General features: G+C 35.4%; 1 protein-coding gene across 4 annotated transcripts in view; it reads left to right on the forward strand.

The window, feature by feature from the left end:
• Window positions 1-17123, forward strand: part of LOC136040838 (origin recognition complex subunit 3-like) — a 115646-nt gene that overhangs the window by 83863 nt on the left and 14660 nt on the right. For all 4 annotated transcript variants that reach the window (XM_065725190.1, XM_065725216.1, XM_065725198.1 and 1 more), the window contains one exon: window positions 11918-12037. In XM_065725190.1, coding sequence (XP_065581262.1) covers window positions 11918-12037 — 120 coding nt within the window. The remainder of the gene's footprint in view (window positions 1-11917; window positions 12038-17123) is intronic.

Genomic DNA, 17123 nt, shown 5'->3' on the forward strand with positions numbered 1-17123 from the left:
CCCCAAATGCGTCCAATCGAATCTGTAGAGCCATTTTGTTCAAAATAGACCAAAGATAATATAACAAAAACCATGGATAAAACAGCCTGGCCAGAATCCGGGGACAAGTGTTATAAAATGTGCCCTGGGGCAATACAATTTTTTAAAGGAAGGAATGATCGTATAAACTTCGGAAGGGGCTTATTCGATTGTAAATCAGAATTTCTAGTTCCCATCTCAAGAGTCAAAAGTAATCTGAGGGCAACTACCCCCCCCTAAGGCCCTATTTCACCAAATGCACCCAATTTTAAGATAGCTACTTTGTTCAAAGTAGTTCAAAGATCAAATAACAAACACTCTGGGGTTGACACATCCCCCATAGCCTGGGTTGTAAGTGTTGTAAGCTAAGCCCTGAGGGCATATAAGATTTTATGTAAGGGGTGTTCGTATAAACTTCAGAGACGGCTCGTTTACTTGTAAATGGAAGGTTAAAATTAACTTTTTAACTGTGATCAAAAGTGATCCGAGGGTATCTACCACCCCCTCCCCCATATCAATTTCCCCAAATACACCCGATATAAATCTTGAAATAGCCATTTTGTTAAAATAGTCAATTGAGAAATCTTCCATAGCACCCGGGACAAGAATTGTAACTTGTGTTCTTAAGAATCAAAGTGATCACAAAGTGACAAGCACCCCCCCCCCTTGGGTCTTTTTTCTCCAAATGTATCTTATAAAAACTTTGAAATAGCCATTTTGTTCAAAATGATCCCGAATTCAAATTAAGAAATTTTCCCTAGCCCCCGGAGCAAGGGAAACAACTACAAACAAGAGTTTGGATGCTGCCCCCTTCCCTAACTGTAAAAGTGTAAAGCTTACTTCGTCATTGCGGCTTCACTGAAAACGAATGATATTGTAAATATTTTCTTTTCCAGTTATTTCAGCATTGAAAATGAAAATACAATTATAACGAAATAAAATCTTGAACTGATGCTCTTTCAACAATTAATAACATTTATATTAAACTTTCAGTTTGATTTTATTTGTACTTTTCAAGACTGCTCAAGACACATATAGTTTTCAGTAAAGAGCCAATGATGCAATAGGCTTTAGACTTTTACATTGAATGAAGGAGGCAAAACCCAAACTCCTCTTTGTAGAGATTTTTGTTCTTTTCAAGCTAGATTTGCATATTCAATTTAAACTCATTTATATTAGTAGCTGCTGTTTGTTTGTTTGCTATGATTGTTTATTTAATTTGTGTTCGTTTTGGGTTTCATTTATGCCTCAATAGCAAAATATTTTTGTTCGTTTTAAGCTTGATTTGCATATTCATTTTCAGCTTTACTCGTTTTGAGATTTGTTTATTCATTTATATTAGTACCTGTTGTATGTTTTTTTTTACTATGATTGTTTATTTAACATCTGTACGTTTTGGGTTTCATTTATTCTTTAATAGTAATTTCTAGTTGTTTTGTGTTTGTGTTATTGTAGGTTTCTATTTCTTCTGATCTTAAGTTTAATACGGCCTTCACCTTTCTTTAATAAACTTTTAAAATTAATTGTTCATAAGAGGGCCGAAAGAAAATGTTACACGCCTCCACATCAATTTGGCTTTCAACATGGCATTGGATGCGCAGTTTCTCTTGCAGTTGTTGCTAATGCTCTGCTTGATGCTTTTGTACCGGTATTTCACTCGCCTTGGCGAGCAACATGTTCGTTGCACCTTTATCTCCCTGATTTATTCCCTCATATTTTTAAGGGCGGCTAAAAGAGGAATAAATCCGGCTGTCATCAGATCTCAAAGTGGTATGTATACTAAGCCATGAGTCTGACTTAAATCCCTCAAAAGAAAGGTGAAATGGGAAGGCCACTGGATAGAACTGTACCAGTTAAGGAAGGAGCAAGGCGAGGTGTCATTGCCTCTTGTTATTTCGGTAATTATGCCATCGAAGCTCAAGACCAATGTCAGATGCCTTGCGTTCTCTCTGGCCTCAATACCTCCTTTATCGCTTATACTGAAGACATTTTTGACCTCAGTCGAACTTTGGAGAAAATTTCTGAAAGTTTCTGAAAACTGAAAACAAAATACTTAAAAATCTAGTCTCGTGTTTAACACTGAAAAGTCCGACTTTTAAACTAGAATGGCCCATTTCGTGATGAAATTGTAATCGGAAATTCAGAGATCCGCCAGCCTGACCAAATAGTTTCTCCTGGCCAAGTTTCTCTTGGCCAAATAGTTTCCTCATTAGAAATATAATTTCTCACACTCGTCATCTTCTAACAGAAGATATAAAACGCTGTATATCAGCTTCATATGCTTCCATAGTCTCTGCTAAGCTTCGTTTTGGTCACTACTATCTGTCAACGCTGTACAACACTGCTAATCTCTCCCATATCCTCTATATTGCACCCTTCTGGAAGATTCTTTGAGGAACACGCAGTTCAGAGCTCATCAATAGTTTTCATGCAGCAGATCCGACTATAGCCGTTACTAAACTTATAGGAAGACACAGCCAAAATATTCCAACATATGCTTGAAACCAACTGCGTCTACACTAGTTACATTGGTTCAAGATTGGCATAGTTGTATACTGCTCTTTTGCTTCTTCTTTTGGTAGTGCTTTGTTATTTTCTTTTTGTATAAAGATGAGTTTCAGTAAATAATAATACAGATTTTGAAAAATTCAAAGTCCTTAATGCACAAAAGTGTTCACGGGAACAAAGAGCATGAAAACCTAAAAAGAAAAAACACAGAAGCTTGAGAACCAATCAACACAGGATTGAAGAAGCACAGGGACGAACAAATTTACAAACACAGGATCTAACACAGAAAAAAAATACAGCAACAAAGACAGGCACAAACATAGGACTAAACGCTGGAGCAAGCTTAGGAACAAACGCAAGAGCGAAATTTTTGACTGAACCATTTTTGGCAGCACTGACATTATTGACGGTGTTTGTTCTTTGCTAGGTTCAAGCTAAGGCTTTTTCCTGTGTGCGATTCAAAGAATACTTATACAAATAATTTTTTCTTTTCTAATATAAGAATCAGCAAAGAAAGTGCCTAAAAAATGTAGGTTTTAAATCGGGTGACCCAAGTTGAGGGCATTTACCAGAAAACAATATGGCATCTAAATATTTTCTTTCTTTTTTTCTTTTGACCACTTTGTATAGTAGGGATGGTTGCAGGAACTTATTAGAGGGATCATTCGATTGTAAATTGAAAGTGATTGGACTTTGATTTGATTGGAAAATTACTGGATTAAAGTGAGATGTAACTTTCTGTCAAAAAAAAAAGAAAAAACTTGGTATTTACTCTCCATATTGAAGAGCGGCTCCAAAGTATGTGGATCAAACCCTAAAACTATTTTGTAAATGCCGGAATGAGAAATGAATATTGAGACTTACTTGACTTATATCTCCTATCGGGCACTGCTCGACGTAGAGAGAGACGTCTGCCTCCTCTCTCCACATTGGTCCATCACGGGTATTTGTGTTTTGCTCTGTCTGATGTTTGCCATCATGAGGAACTTGGACAGACTGTCGGACCATCACTTCTTTGATCGGCTGTGGCGCTGCTTTCAACTGGATTTAATAGGGTCAAAGTGACAGATCGTCTTTGCGAGTGGATGTGGAGGCATTCGCAGCAGGCATCTAAACCATCGTAAAGTTAGCTCGGCTGCTTTGATTGAAAATCGAGGCTACTTAGTTCATCAGCTCGTCATTGCTGGCGAGGTCCAACCATCGCAGACCAAAATCAAGGCTACTTAGTTAGCTGCATCAGCGTATCATTGCTGGTGAGGTCCAGCCATCGCAGACCTTCGATGCCTCTTAAGCTCTGTGACTAAAGTATTTCAATAAGGAAGAGAACGAGGCAATTCACAGCCAGTGAAAATAAAATAAGCCATAAGTATTTCGGCCGAGAATTACATTCATCCGTCCCTAGTGCAGAAAGAAGGATAAAAGATAGATAAAAAATAAACGGGTCAAAATAAAAATTAAACTTTAAAATTACTTTAAAAGTATTTTTTATTTTGGTATCTTTGACGAGTTGCAAATAAAAAATTAAAGTAGTAGTATCCCTGAATGGACACTACTTAAAGTATTTTTTTGCGATTGTTGTTCATTTAGTTTCTGTTTGTTTTGGGCTTCATTTATCCTTTAATATTCATTTCTGGCTGTTTGAAGTTTGAATTTCAACAGGTATTAAGTATTTCAACTTTTATTAAGTTGGTATACAGGTAAGAACAACTTTTACAGGTAATAATTTCAACTTTTATTAAGTTTGCTTCTTTGAAATAAATATTTTGGGAGAGCTGATCATTTTTTAAAAATAATATTTGCTTATGATTCTTATCGTCCAATTACAGTTTGTTCAATTATTGCAAAATTATTCGAAAAATTCTTCTTTTAAAAATATCGAATTGGTGTGATCATGGAGATTATCAGTTTGGTTTTCGTGCAGGTCTTGGTGTTGGGAATGCACATGTAGTTTTCGTGTCTATTTTGGAGAGGTATGAAAGAATGAAGAAACTTTCATATGTTGTACAATATATATTTCCAAAGCATTTGATTCGATCCTACACTCCCAAGCTATTTAGCACTTTTGAGGATTGGGGTAAACTCATTCATTTGTGCCTCCCTGTAGCAATGATATGAAATTCTTCTATACGTGTCCGCGTCAAAAATATTTATAGCAGCCGAATTTCTGTGTGCCGTGTAGCATAACAGGGCTCAGTGTTATCCAGCAGAATACCGCATTTTCTTATCGTGCCATCTCTTTACGCAAGTCATCTTTCGTATACAGATGACATTTTCTGCTGTCTGCTGTTATAATTTGCAATCACTGCAGGCTGCTGTGAACAGCCTGTATGCCGGGTTGCCGGACATTGGGCTGTCAGTCGCTTCTTTCTCGTTTTGGTTGTTATCACCCTTCCGATTCAAAAATTCAGATTGGCCCTGATTTAATTTTTGCCAGTGCGTTTCTCAAATACCTTGGACTTGCATTCAGGTCCTCGATTCGAGCAACATAGTCACTAACAATAAATGTGTGGACGCTTGCTGATTTTGTTGTTTTGTTTTTCAAATTGGCTTTTTTGGCATTATGAAACAGCTTTTGATGAGAATTGAGTACAAAAAATAATGCAAATTCTCAAAATCTGCGAACTTTTGTATATAGCCTAAGGCTATATTAGGTAAGATTCAGGGGAAGGGAGAGAAGGGTTGAGACGCAATTGCAACAGCAGGGATTGTTGTATTTGGAAGGAACATTGAGTGTGGAGTCGAATGGTATATTTTATTTTCTACCTGGTACTTCAGTTGTACTAGCTCAAAACAAAAAAGCAAATAGGTGTCACATCGTAGTTCTCTTGAAGAGCCAATACCGTTGGGCCACATGGGAACCCATTAGGGGAGGGGACTTGGGTACAATTTTTTCGATAGGAATTGTAATTTTTTTAACGAGTATGAATTGGGGAATTGAATTGTGTGTCTCTTTCCTCCCCAAATTCTACTGCCAAAAGCTCCACTACCATGGCCTTTGAAATCCTTTTAGTGGCTCTCAATTTTTCCTTTTTTTTTGTAGATTGATAGATTTATTTCGCGGATAAAAATTTAACAATTATCTCAAAAAATAAAAGCAGCTACATCATCATATACCTTCCACAAGTCTTAATGGATGGGAAAAAAAGTAGAAGAAGGAAAGTCACAACCAAATAATACACACAAAAAAGGAAAATGGTAAACACCAGCCCACCTCTGATTACTTGCTGAAAACCAAGCCAGGTCTAAGTGCCATGCGCAATAAACAGCTCAAACGTACATTTCACCCAATTACATTTCACTCAAACGTGCAATTTCAAAAAATTGTTCTGCTTCACCGTATGGGGGCATACAGAACAAATGTTTTTTTGAAGGTACCAAACAGGTGACACTTTTTAGCTAAACCAGACAGGGCATTCCCGACAGTTTGAGAGACAGTCAGGGGATTGAATATGTTGCCAAAATTACGCAGATGTTAAGTAGAACTAGATCTACGTTCCATGGGCAACGTGAGGTGTTGTGGCAACCTTTGTTTGGCTTCGCCGAGTAAAGTGTTGCGAGAGCAATACTTTGGTTTTGTTTCATCGCTTCGATTAAACGCTGGAGTTTTTAATCTGTACGGGTCTAAAAATAAATACTAGGTAAACCAACTTGCAAAAGTCGCAAATCCCTCATTGTAACTAGCAAAAGTTACAAACCCCTCATCGCTGAAGATGATTGTAGCCTAACAGCCGATTATTACTTACCACTGGAACCAAATTGGTCTTACCATCAAATACACAGGAAACAAATAATAGGTACGCCAACTAGCAAAAGTTACGAACCTCTCATTGCCCTAGAAGATTATGAGCTAACAGCCGACTGTTGCTTAAAACTCCCCCATATGTCTCACACTTGGTATCGGCCTATTTTTGGTTCCGGTTTGCACCTTACTACTTAAGTTGTCAACCATTTAAGCTTTCAAACTGGTATATCTCATGAAGGAATTTTTCTACCAAAAAATGGATGACATATACTTTGATCAGTTCATCAAGAACTATCGAGTGCCGTCGAAAAAAATATCTGTCTTAGTTCAAAAGTTGACTCTTTTGCCGTAGGCCAAGTTTCTAACGTCATCACTTGGAAAGGAGCAAAGAATAAACTCTAATTTCCTTAGCAATGAGAGAACTTTTAAAGTTTAAGAGGCAGATCTGATACCATTTCTGTTTTGGCCTATTTTTGATTTCAGTGTGTACCTTACTACTGAAGTTGTCAACCCCTTTAAACTTTCAAATTGCTATATCTCATGAAGGAATTTTTCTACCAAAAATGGATGGCATATACTTTGATCAGTTCATCAAGAGCTATCGACTGCCGTCGAAAAAAAAAATATATCTGTCTTAGTTCAAAAGTTGACGTTTTTGCCGTAGGCCAAGTTTCTAACGTCATCAGTTAGAAATGAGCAAAGGATAAACTCTAATTTCTTTAGCAATCAGAGAACTTTTAAAGTTTAAGAGGCACATCTGATACCATTTCTCTACCGCAATCCCAAGTGCAAAAAACCGAATGATAAACTCAGCTAAAATCACGAACAGAAATGGGTAGAAACAATAGATTTTTGGCCCCAGGAAACAGTTCTACGAAGCTTTCCAAAATGCAGAGTCATATTCATCAATCCGGCCTAAGGTCCACACTTTCCGTAAAAACCGCAGAGGTTAGACCTTTTCCACTTTCTAGGAATAAGGAAATCGGGGTGCTAAGAACAAAAAAAAAATGACAAAACCAAAGTGTTGCTCTACTCTCGCAACACAATGATCAGAGATAAAAATAGAATAGTTCTTAGAGCCGCATGAACATCGCTATATAGTTGAATATATGCTTTGTTAAGTACTTAGGTTGGAAGGAAAACAGAAATTAATATTAATAAAAAAAAAACTTTTGCTTTTGAAAAGGCAATCAGACAGCAGACATTTTGCTAATAACTGACAGTAAAGATATTGACCAATAATTAGCCGGATTTGTTACGTTAAGAATTAGCGTACTTGAAAGCACTGTTTAAAGGTGTTTTGAGTGCTATTTTCATCTTTAGATAGCAAAGTAATCAAAACATCGAAATATTTATCTGTTTCTTTATTTTGCTCAACTATTTTAGGAACTTAAGGACTTTCCCTTCTTCACGCAAGTGAACAAATCCAGCAAATGCTGTATTTTAGGCCCAAAGGGTACTTATGCCATACTCCTCTCTATACTCCCCCAAAAGTGCGGTAACAAGGGATGTGCGTATCCAAATGGTCGTCGAAATTGGAAGAAGAATTGTGTCTCATTATGACTAAACATAATGTTGAAATTGATAGTCTATTCGAATGAGAAAAATTGAAATATACAAATCAACGTTTCTGTGTGCAAACTTCCTGACATACCTTGGATATAAAACTAATAAAGAACAAAAAAAAAGTCCCAGTGAAAGTGAAGAGCGGGATTTGAAGTTAAAATGAACAGGTATAATCCTGCGTATGAGGGGGGCTGCCACCCCCTCACCTGCCCGCTCGCCATTTACGCTACAATGACACTTTTTCAATTCTTCAGAATTGTTCTAACGAAAAACAAAGGTTACAATTTTTCACAGTTCTTTGAGAATTAGCTTATTCATTCGCTTTTGCGTCAAACATTAAAAATTATGGTAAAATGTTTTTAAAGGAAATTATAAATTGAATACTTGGAATAATCTACTGGCTATGCATATTCCACTCTAAAATTCTTTTAATATTGGCACTGGTCACACTTTACCAAAAAGAGTAGGAGGTTGAAGAGTACAGAAGCCCCCCGGTACGATAATTTTTGTTGTCAGTATTAACTTCGGTCTCTACTCCCATTTATTGAAAAAATTTCTTCTTTATTTAATCTGAATGAAAGAATTAAATAATGCTTTGGTCTATCTAACTGGGCTTTCTAAAGCAGTAGTTTTGGGCTTTTCTAAAGCATGTAAAACACTCCTGCCTGGAACGTCGTACAGACTTATTTTAGCACGAAATTATTGATCAAAGATGGAAAGTATGCACTTCGCAAATGTTTCGCCAAAGTTGGTATCTAAGAATTTTTTATGTTACTAATTACGAGCCTGAGGCTTCAATTGCAAAACGAGTGTCTAAACAAAACGTTGCATTTCGCCAGATGGGCTTCCAAATTCCAGTGCAGTTCATATCGGGGGATTTATGAGCTTGCAGATTACAGAGCGGGGGTTGACATTCTAATATAGTCACTATAAAACAGTGGATGTTATGGAATATACGAGCAGAATCTGAAGTAAAACCAGAATTTTAGTGAGAGTTTCAATGAGCTTACACAAGAACAGAAACTTAAAAAGAACAGAAATTAACCTAAAGTGAAGAAAAATTAAAACTGATAATGATTTAGATTATCGTGTTGTAATCACTTTTGTCAGATAAGACTAATACAGTCAACTTTGTATTCCCTTTTAACCCATTCTTTTCAAACATTAAATAAGAAAAGCAAGTTTCTTTTAACTAAAAGTAAGGAGCGACATTAAAACGGAAAACGAACAGTAATTATTCCGTATATGAAAGTAGCTGTCCTTCCTCAACACCTAGCTCTTTACTCTTAAAGTTTTTAATTATTTTAAGAAAGTAGAGTTGTGGCAGAGACACACTTTATTATAAAGAGTCAGGTGTTTAGGAGGGGACAACCCTTTTCATATACAGAATACTATCTGTTCGTTTTAAGATTTAATGTCGCTCCTTACTTTCAGTTAAAAAAAATCGTTTTCTTTTTAGTTTAATTTCTGAACGTTTTTCAACTAATGCCGGTTTGAATTTGGCTCACCGTATACGAAAAATTAAGCGGAATTTGCATATCAATTTTGGCAAAGTTTCCACCCGCGTAAATATTCCTCTGGAAAGTTCACCTCCAGAAACTACCCTCCCAATGTGAAAATGTCCCCGTCTAGAGATATTTTTTAACTTGTCATTATTTGTGTTATGCTAGTTTCTCTATTTGCAAACCTGAATGCTCCTTTTGTAGTGGTAGTCCTTAGCTTTAGTGCGAATAGGAAAATGTGTCATTTAGATAAAAAGTGCCATTGGAATTTCGGCCTTCTTAGGCTGAATTGCGTTTCAGATTAAATAACATAATTTTGTGGCTCTTTAAGAATAGGAAAGGGAGACTGATCTAGGATCAGGTTTTCCCTTTTTGTCATTTCAACTTCTAGTTTTTTTTATGCGTAGCCTATTTCTAGCCCCCATTTTTAATTACAGTAACGTATGTGTTTTTGATCGTGTTAAGCAAATAAGCAAAAGAAAGCATAAAAAGAAAAATCCTCGGTAAATATTTTTCAGCTTTCTGTTATTTCTCCTGTGATAGTTTCTTTGCATGTAATTTATATTTGCTCTAACTTACTGTTTTGTAATTGAATCACTCAGGTGTGTACAGATGCGGGAAGCGGGGAATTTAATCCCCCTGAAGTCTTAAGATTGTTATGATATATCTAGTAATTTTCTATGTTTTCATATAATAACACATTTTTGTGTTTTTTCGATTTTGCCTCCCTCAACCCGAACTAAATTCCAGTTTAAGTGCTTAGACCAACTAACTACTCTTGTCATTTTTTTCTAACGTTGCCTTATGATTTTTTTGTTTCGTTTGACAATAATGTCGTGAATTCTTGATTTGCGTATTGACCTGAACCTGAGTTGGGCTTTGCGAAACCCTTCTGATTCGTTTCTATTCACTAAATAACGTTATCTTTGTGCTGACCTTTTACTGGTTGAACTTTTTACCATCAACAGCCAACAGTGCTTCAGAAGCAAGTCAGCTTTTGTTCCTTGCTTGTTTTTATCTTTCTTCTCCGTAATGAAAATGCTGTATTCTGCGCAATTATGACAAGAACCACACCAAAAAGACAAATATTTGACATATAGATTCCTATGTAAACAAGGAAGTTTGGCTTAAGTTTACAACCTTTAGGATTCTACGCAACTACTATATTTTTCATCAAATTTATTTTCAAATCTTGGTAAAATGTCACTAAACAAACTTGGCATGTTTATCTTCGCCTCCTTATTATTTACTTTTTTAGCACTTTGAAGGTCAATTTACATCATTCTTAAACTTATATTGAACTTTTGTTTGGTCTCCGAAGCTTAGAATGCTTTTTTTTGGAGTGTCGGAAATGGTATAAGTTTCGGCATTTTTAGATTTAGAATAAGATCAAGGTTGAACAAAAATCATTGGCTAAACATCCCAATGCTTTAGACCAGTGGTTCTAAACTTATTTAGACGCTGTGCCCTTTTTTACCCACAAAACATTCTAGGTAACCCCTTCTCAGTTCCCGGTACTAAGTAAACTATAGCTAAAATAAGTAAAATTGCCAGTTCTAGAGCTAAAGGGTTGTTTCATGTCTTTTTTGTTGACTGGCTGCGTACCCCCTAAAAATTTTACTTAACCCCAAGGGGTACGCGTACCACAATTTGAGGACCCCTGCTGTTGACCATAAATTAAGAAGTTAAACAATTGATAAAACGGAAAAAAGTGGAGCATAAAAGATGAAAACAGAAAGAGAAGATAAACATAAGGAAAAAATGAAAAGATAAGCTAAAAACAATTGTTATTATCCATTAACATAATCCAGAGGAAATATATAATTAGGTATAACCACCGCCAAACTCAGGTAGAAAAGAAATAAAATTAAATTTCCTACTGTTTCTCATTTGAAAAAGTAATGTATATTACAATTTCAGCCAGTTATTAAATGCTTGACTTCTATTTTTGATGAAATCTGTTGTTTTAAAAATATATAATAACTTGCTATTGAGCTGACCTATAACATTCCAAATAACAGAAAACTATAAACATCGCATTGTGAAACCCAATAATACTAATAAGCCTAATAACGAAAATCATCATCACTTCTCGTTGACTAACAAATATAGGCAAGTCTTGGGAAAAGCTTTGGAACATTATTGATTACCCACATTCCCAAGAAGAAGATTGAATTGAACCATATTTTTATAATAAAAATCTATTGTATAAAGAAAACTTACACACCCTGGCTAGTTTGACCCCTCTTTTATTTTTTTGAAACTAAAGGAAAGAATCATAATATATTTTTTGTTGCTACTATAGTTTAGAATACATGACATCTTCAAAAACATTTCCTCGTGACAATCATCTTCTGATAGAACTATTGCCTGGTCAGTAGTTTCTATTTATATCTTCTGTTTTGCATAGTCATTTTGACATACATTGTTAATTATTCCTAAACTCTTGGATACGAATGCGTAAGAAGCATTTGAAGGGAAAATGTTCTGTTTGCAAAGAACTCTCTTTAGCATTTGACTCGGACCCTTATCCGTTAAAACACAATGATATTTTAGTGACCCAATCTGCATCTGCTTTTAGTGTGATTGTTGCCGGATTGAAGACTCTGCCGCTGTTGAAAAATCAATGCCGGACACTTGTATTGCTTACAAAGTTCATTTAGAATGTGGAAAACTTATTAACTTATATGATTGGCTGCAGGTAAGATCATTTGAAGCTGTAACCCTGTCCTTTACATGTTTATACCTCCTTTTCCTTGTATGTATAACCTCCAGTTTCGGGAATCAAAGGTCTACTTTGTTTAGTGCCGTATTTATTTACTTTTTTTCTTATATGGTATTGTTACTACCACGAATATGTTCTATTTCCCAAGAATGTCAACCATGCATTTCGTGTAAAAAGCGAATGTCAACCATGCATTTCGTGTAAAAATGCATTTCGTGTACAATTTCTGTTTCTAGCTTGTGTTCAAATAGAGAAAGAAGATTATTTGGTCTACGACGACGGACTTTAGACTCTAGCAGTAATTGTGTATCGCCAGCAAAGTAGTGATCTTTTGAGGATAATTAGTTAACCTTTTTGGTTACTGAAAAGAATATAAATCTATTGCTAGGCATGGTTGAATCCAGTGAGGCTGGGCGTAAATCATCCTCGCTCCATAACTTGAAAAATTTAATTTTTAACGAATAATCAACCCTAACATTCCTTTTTTTTTAGTGTAAGTATTTGACCTTTGATGTTTAAATCTTGTTCTTAATGTTTTTTTTTGTATTTAATGCTCATGATCCTCTTCCTTTTTCCAAAGAAAATTTGTGGTACTGCTCTTCTCACTTCTCTTGAGAAAAAATGGTTCGCTGACTCTGCAGTTTTATTTTCATGGTTGTATTAAGGGTTGCTGCAGAGAAACGGCTTTTCAAATTTATGTTTATTGTTCTTCAGTTTACTCCTAATTAGCGCAAGTAAATTGCCTAAAAACGTAAGTGAATGGCTTTGCCCTGAAGAGTGTAATCCTTCAACCAATTCTGTGTGTTGAAGTACCTTTAATAGGCTGTTGATTAAATACTCTGCCATATGTTTTCAAAGGTAAAATTGGATTCTTTTGTCATTCAAAAAAGGAGTTGTTTTTTGTTTGACATACGGCTTGGGTTTTGAAAGTCTTTAATTTGTTAATCAGCTCAGTGTCCTGAGTAAGGTGGGGATACGAAAACATTGTTGCTGGCAATTTATTCACATACCAGTCACTTTTTTTATATAAGTATCATGTAGGACTGTATCATTGTCTATAGGATCGAAGGCCGTGGGAATCTCATTAATGGGAACATAAGGTATCCATATCTTTATAAACTTGATTCTGATAAAAATAAGCAATTATATTCAAAATCTATACTTCTTTTCATTTTTTTTTTGTTGGGTTTGTCTTTTTTTTTTTGTCTGATAAATACTCGTCTTTTTTTTCTAAGTGACACAAAATTGTTGGACATGAGTTGACTGAAAACAGAGCTCGTAAATCCGACTCTAGCAGGATAAAGAACAATGTACACGCCGAAACAATAAATGTAAAGGGTCACAAGAGAAAAGAAAAATTACTACAATACACTAAACAACATGATGTAGGATGAGGCAGGAGAGGGTGGTAGCCGACCTAAGGAGAAAAAATAACAATAAACACAAAATAAAGTACGTACGTAATTGACTAATATCCGTAACTCTAAGGTCGGAAAATAATGGCATGACGGAAAAAGATGGGTAGCTTGATCTGTCTCGCTAAGTGAGTATTTCTCATAATAGTATCAGTAGGTTTCCAATCCTAGAAAAAAGTATACGCTGAACTTTTCCCCCTTCTTCTTTATGTTTGTCAACCGACAGCCTATGCTTCTAGGTGTATATATTAACTATTAGTTTCAAGACCGTATCCGAGAATTTGTGTCAAAATAAGCCTTCTTAACGATTAATTGCATAGAAATTAGTAGGTAAACCTAGACACTGGCGTTTATTTGTTATTTCTGCTTTTTTCATCCTAAATGACAATCTTGATCGCCCAGATTTTATTAGGGTCTTATATAATAAACTTAAGATGAATTTCCTCGTACAATTAACAAATAGCTTTCACTATTTAGTAATTAATTATTGGGCTGGATGCAGGTTCACAATACTTTCTTCTGGAAAAAACTAGAGGTGCCATTCTAGTTTTTGAGGGCTAGGAGGGGGAAGTGTGACAATTTTTATGGGGCCAAAACCAAATACAAGTCTTGCCTTTTTAAATGTGTTTCAAGAAATGTTTAACCTCTTATGGATATATGTTAAAGATTTTCTAGGCTTAATTAGATAATGACACACTAGGTTTTCCTTTGTCGTAATTTATATTTCTTGTGTTTTCTTCGGACGATGTATAGCCCTTCGAATTGGATTTCTGACTAAGGAAGGATTTTTTTTGGAAAAATTAGTTCCACTATACTCTACTTTCTATTTATAATACGTATTGGGTATATAATACCCAATATGGATGGATGAAGGTAACATCCCCGATTGCTTTCTGTGTTGAAGAACTGAAGAAACTGAAGAACTTCAGCTCTTAAAAAAGGCAACTCTCATCTTAATTGTTTAGTCATATCTAGCATATGTCGATGACCTTCTTATTATAAGCAGAAGTAAATATAACCTTTTCTAAGTCCCCTAATTACATTTATTTAGCATTTGTTCAGATTGGTCTTTATTTAACTATTGGTAAGTGTGAGGATCTTACTTTTGAATCTCTTCTGTTTCCCCTTTGTATTTAGCATGCGAATAATTTTTGCCCCCCCCCCACACACATTCCTCTGTTACATCTATTAGGTGTTTGGGCGTCAATTTTACATAAATTAAAGATTGTTCCGTTCTCGGCTCATTTCTGATACCAAGATGGAATGTGAGGTTGGCTACTCGAGGACCGTGACAAAGAGAGATTAACATAATCGTAAAGCTCTACGCAATTATTTTCAGCTCTTTATGATTATTCAGCTCTATTCTTCTCTTGGCTTTATCCTCTGTTAAAAAAGAACTCTGTTTCTTCTTTACATGTTCAGTATTTCCGGTACTGCAATTTCCTCTTTTTTCTTCCCTTTATGGTAGATTACCATAATAGGTGGACAATTTCAAAATTCGGAATGAATAACATTCTGGCAAAGTTGCCATGCTATGCGGTAAGCTTTTGAATGTCAGCAATAATAAACTGCTACCATTTTACCATCTTGAAAGTATTCTTTTTTTTTTTAGTTAACGTCTTTCTTTTTTTCTCCTTGTTTTACTCCCTCTTTTGCTCCGTCTCTTTGTTTGTGGTTGGACCCTCAATCTTAAGGGATATAGAAGATTTAGGGAAATTTTTTGACCCTAATGACCCGAACAATTTTAATAACTGTGACAATCTTTTTATCATCAATTTTGTCATTCATATTACATTTTGTTTGTTTTAAGTTTGGATTATTATATGTCTTCATTCTTCTCGTTTCATGTTTTATATGGGCTTTATTTTTGTATGTATAACTTCTAATTTGTTTTTATTTTGTTTCAGAAGAAAGGGTTTATTAATTAAAAAAAAAAATAACAAAACCTGAAGCAAAGCTTCTTCAGGTAAATAATCACCCCACTAGGCCTAAATATAATTAAGGTGACGATAACCACCCCCCAAAAGCAAAACAAGAAACGACAAAGAAATCAAATAAAAAACCATTCGTACCTCCCATCATCAACCCATCAAACCAAGAAAATCCAACAATTTGATTGATTCAATAAATAAATAAACCAGATAACTCATCACCCACCCTTTTCATAAATCCTAAAACAATGGTCTTTCAATAACCTTTGGAACTCACTCTGGTTTGATTCCTCTACAATATTGTGAGGTAAACCATTCCAGGTATTAGGGCAAACATGAAAAACAAGAAACTTTGATCGTGTAGTGCTTCTCTGGGATTCCTAAGCTGATTTGAACTCCTCGTATTATGCTCGTGAACACGTGAAACCGGTAAAAAAAACGCTAAAGCACTAAGGTAACAAATTATGTGGTACTTAAGCATAAATAGAGCATTATAAAATTTTAGCAGACCAAAAATGGGTAATATCGTAATTTCGACATAGCTGGATCTTACTGAAGAACGCTGTATTTTGAAGCACTCTCAATCGATGCAGATGAACTGTGAACGTAGAAGACCATATAGTAATATAAATAGAGAGTGTATACTAGCTCTGTATGCACAAGAGAGAAATAAAGTGTCCTTAGGATATTTTCCACTTATCTGTATCTGCTCAATCCAAGGATAATATTTAGGGCTTCTGCCAGATATTACCATGGAGTTTTTCTTGTGATTTGACTTCAGTTTATTAAGTTGCATTCATTTTTCAATGCATAGCATACCACTTTCAAAACGTTTAGCAGAACCTGTTCTGTCCTAGCAGCCACCGTATAATTGATATCTTCTGCAAAGCTCGGTAAAATAGCCTTAAGCGTAGAAGTTTCCCTAGCTGACAGACCACAGCTTAATAGGCACTTGTCCAAATTATTAGTATATATCAAAAATAACAGGGGGACCAGAACTGATCCTTGAGAAACGTCACATTTTATATTTTTGTCACTTGGTTTAAAATCCTCTATTTTAACGTACTGGGTCCGTTCATTCAGAAAGGTAAGATATTACCTTTAGGAAAGGGTGATTGTATGAACTTCGGAGAGGGCTCGTCGGATTGGTTAGCAGAAGTTCTAGTGACCTTTTTAAGATTCAGAGGGTGAATAAGCCCCCTCTACTAAACGTCGTATTATCCCGAAATGCGTCTGACGGAAATTTTGAGATGACCATTTGTTGTCGTAGAAACTTCGAACAAGTCTCATTTGATTGGAAATTGAAAGGGCTAGAGTCCTTTTTATTAGTCAAAAGTAATTGGAGGGCAACAAGCCCCCTAAAGTTGAAAAGTCAAAACATTTTAAACGTACTTCGTTTTTTAAAACCATACAATAACGCAAAACGAGCAAAGTAACATGAGTAGGGGTGGCAACCCCCGTGCCTTCTCAAGACCAGACCACAATTTTACCTTTACTGAAAACAAAATATGCTTGAAATGCTTTCACCTATCTTACTTTCATGAATGGCATATTATCAAACAGGTTGTGGTAACGAACTGTAGTAAGGAGAGACCCGGCTCAATAGTAACTCAAAAACTCTAAAAAACGTGATTCTGATACTTGTAGATACATTAAAAGAATTAGATTTTTATGCTGATTTTAAATATATAAGTTTCATCAAATTTAGTCTTACCT

Source organism: Artemia franciscana, chromosome 2 (assembly GCF_032884065.1).
Source record: "Artemia franciscana chromosome 2, ASM3288406v1, whole genome shotgun sequence".
Classification (NCBI taxonomy): domain Eukaryota; kingdom Metazoa; phylum Arthropoda; class Branchiopoda; order Anostraca; family Artemiidae; genus Artemia; species Artemia franciscana.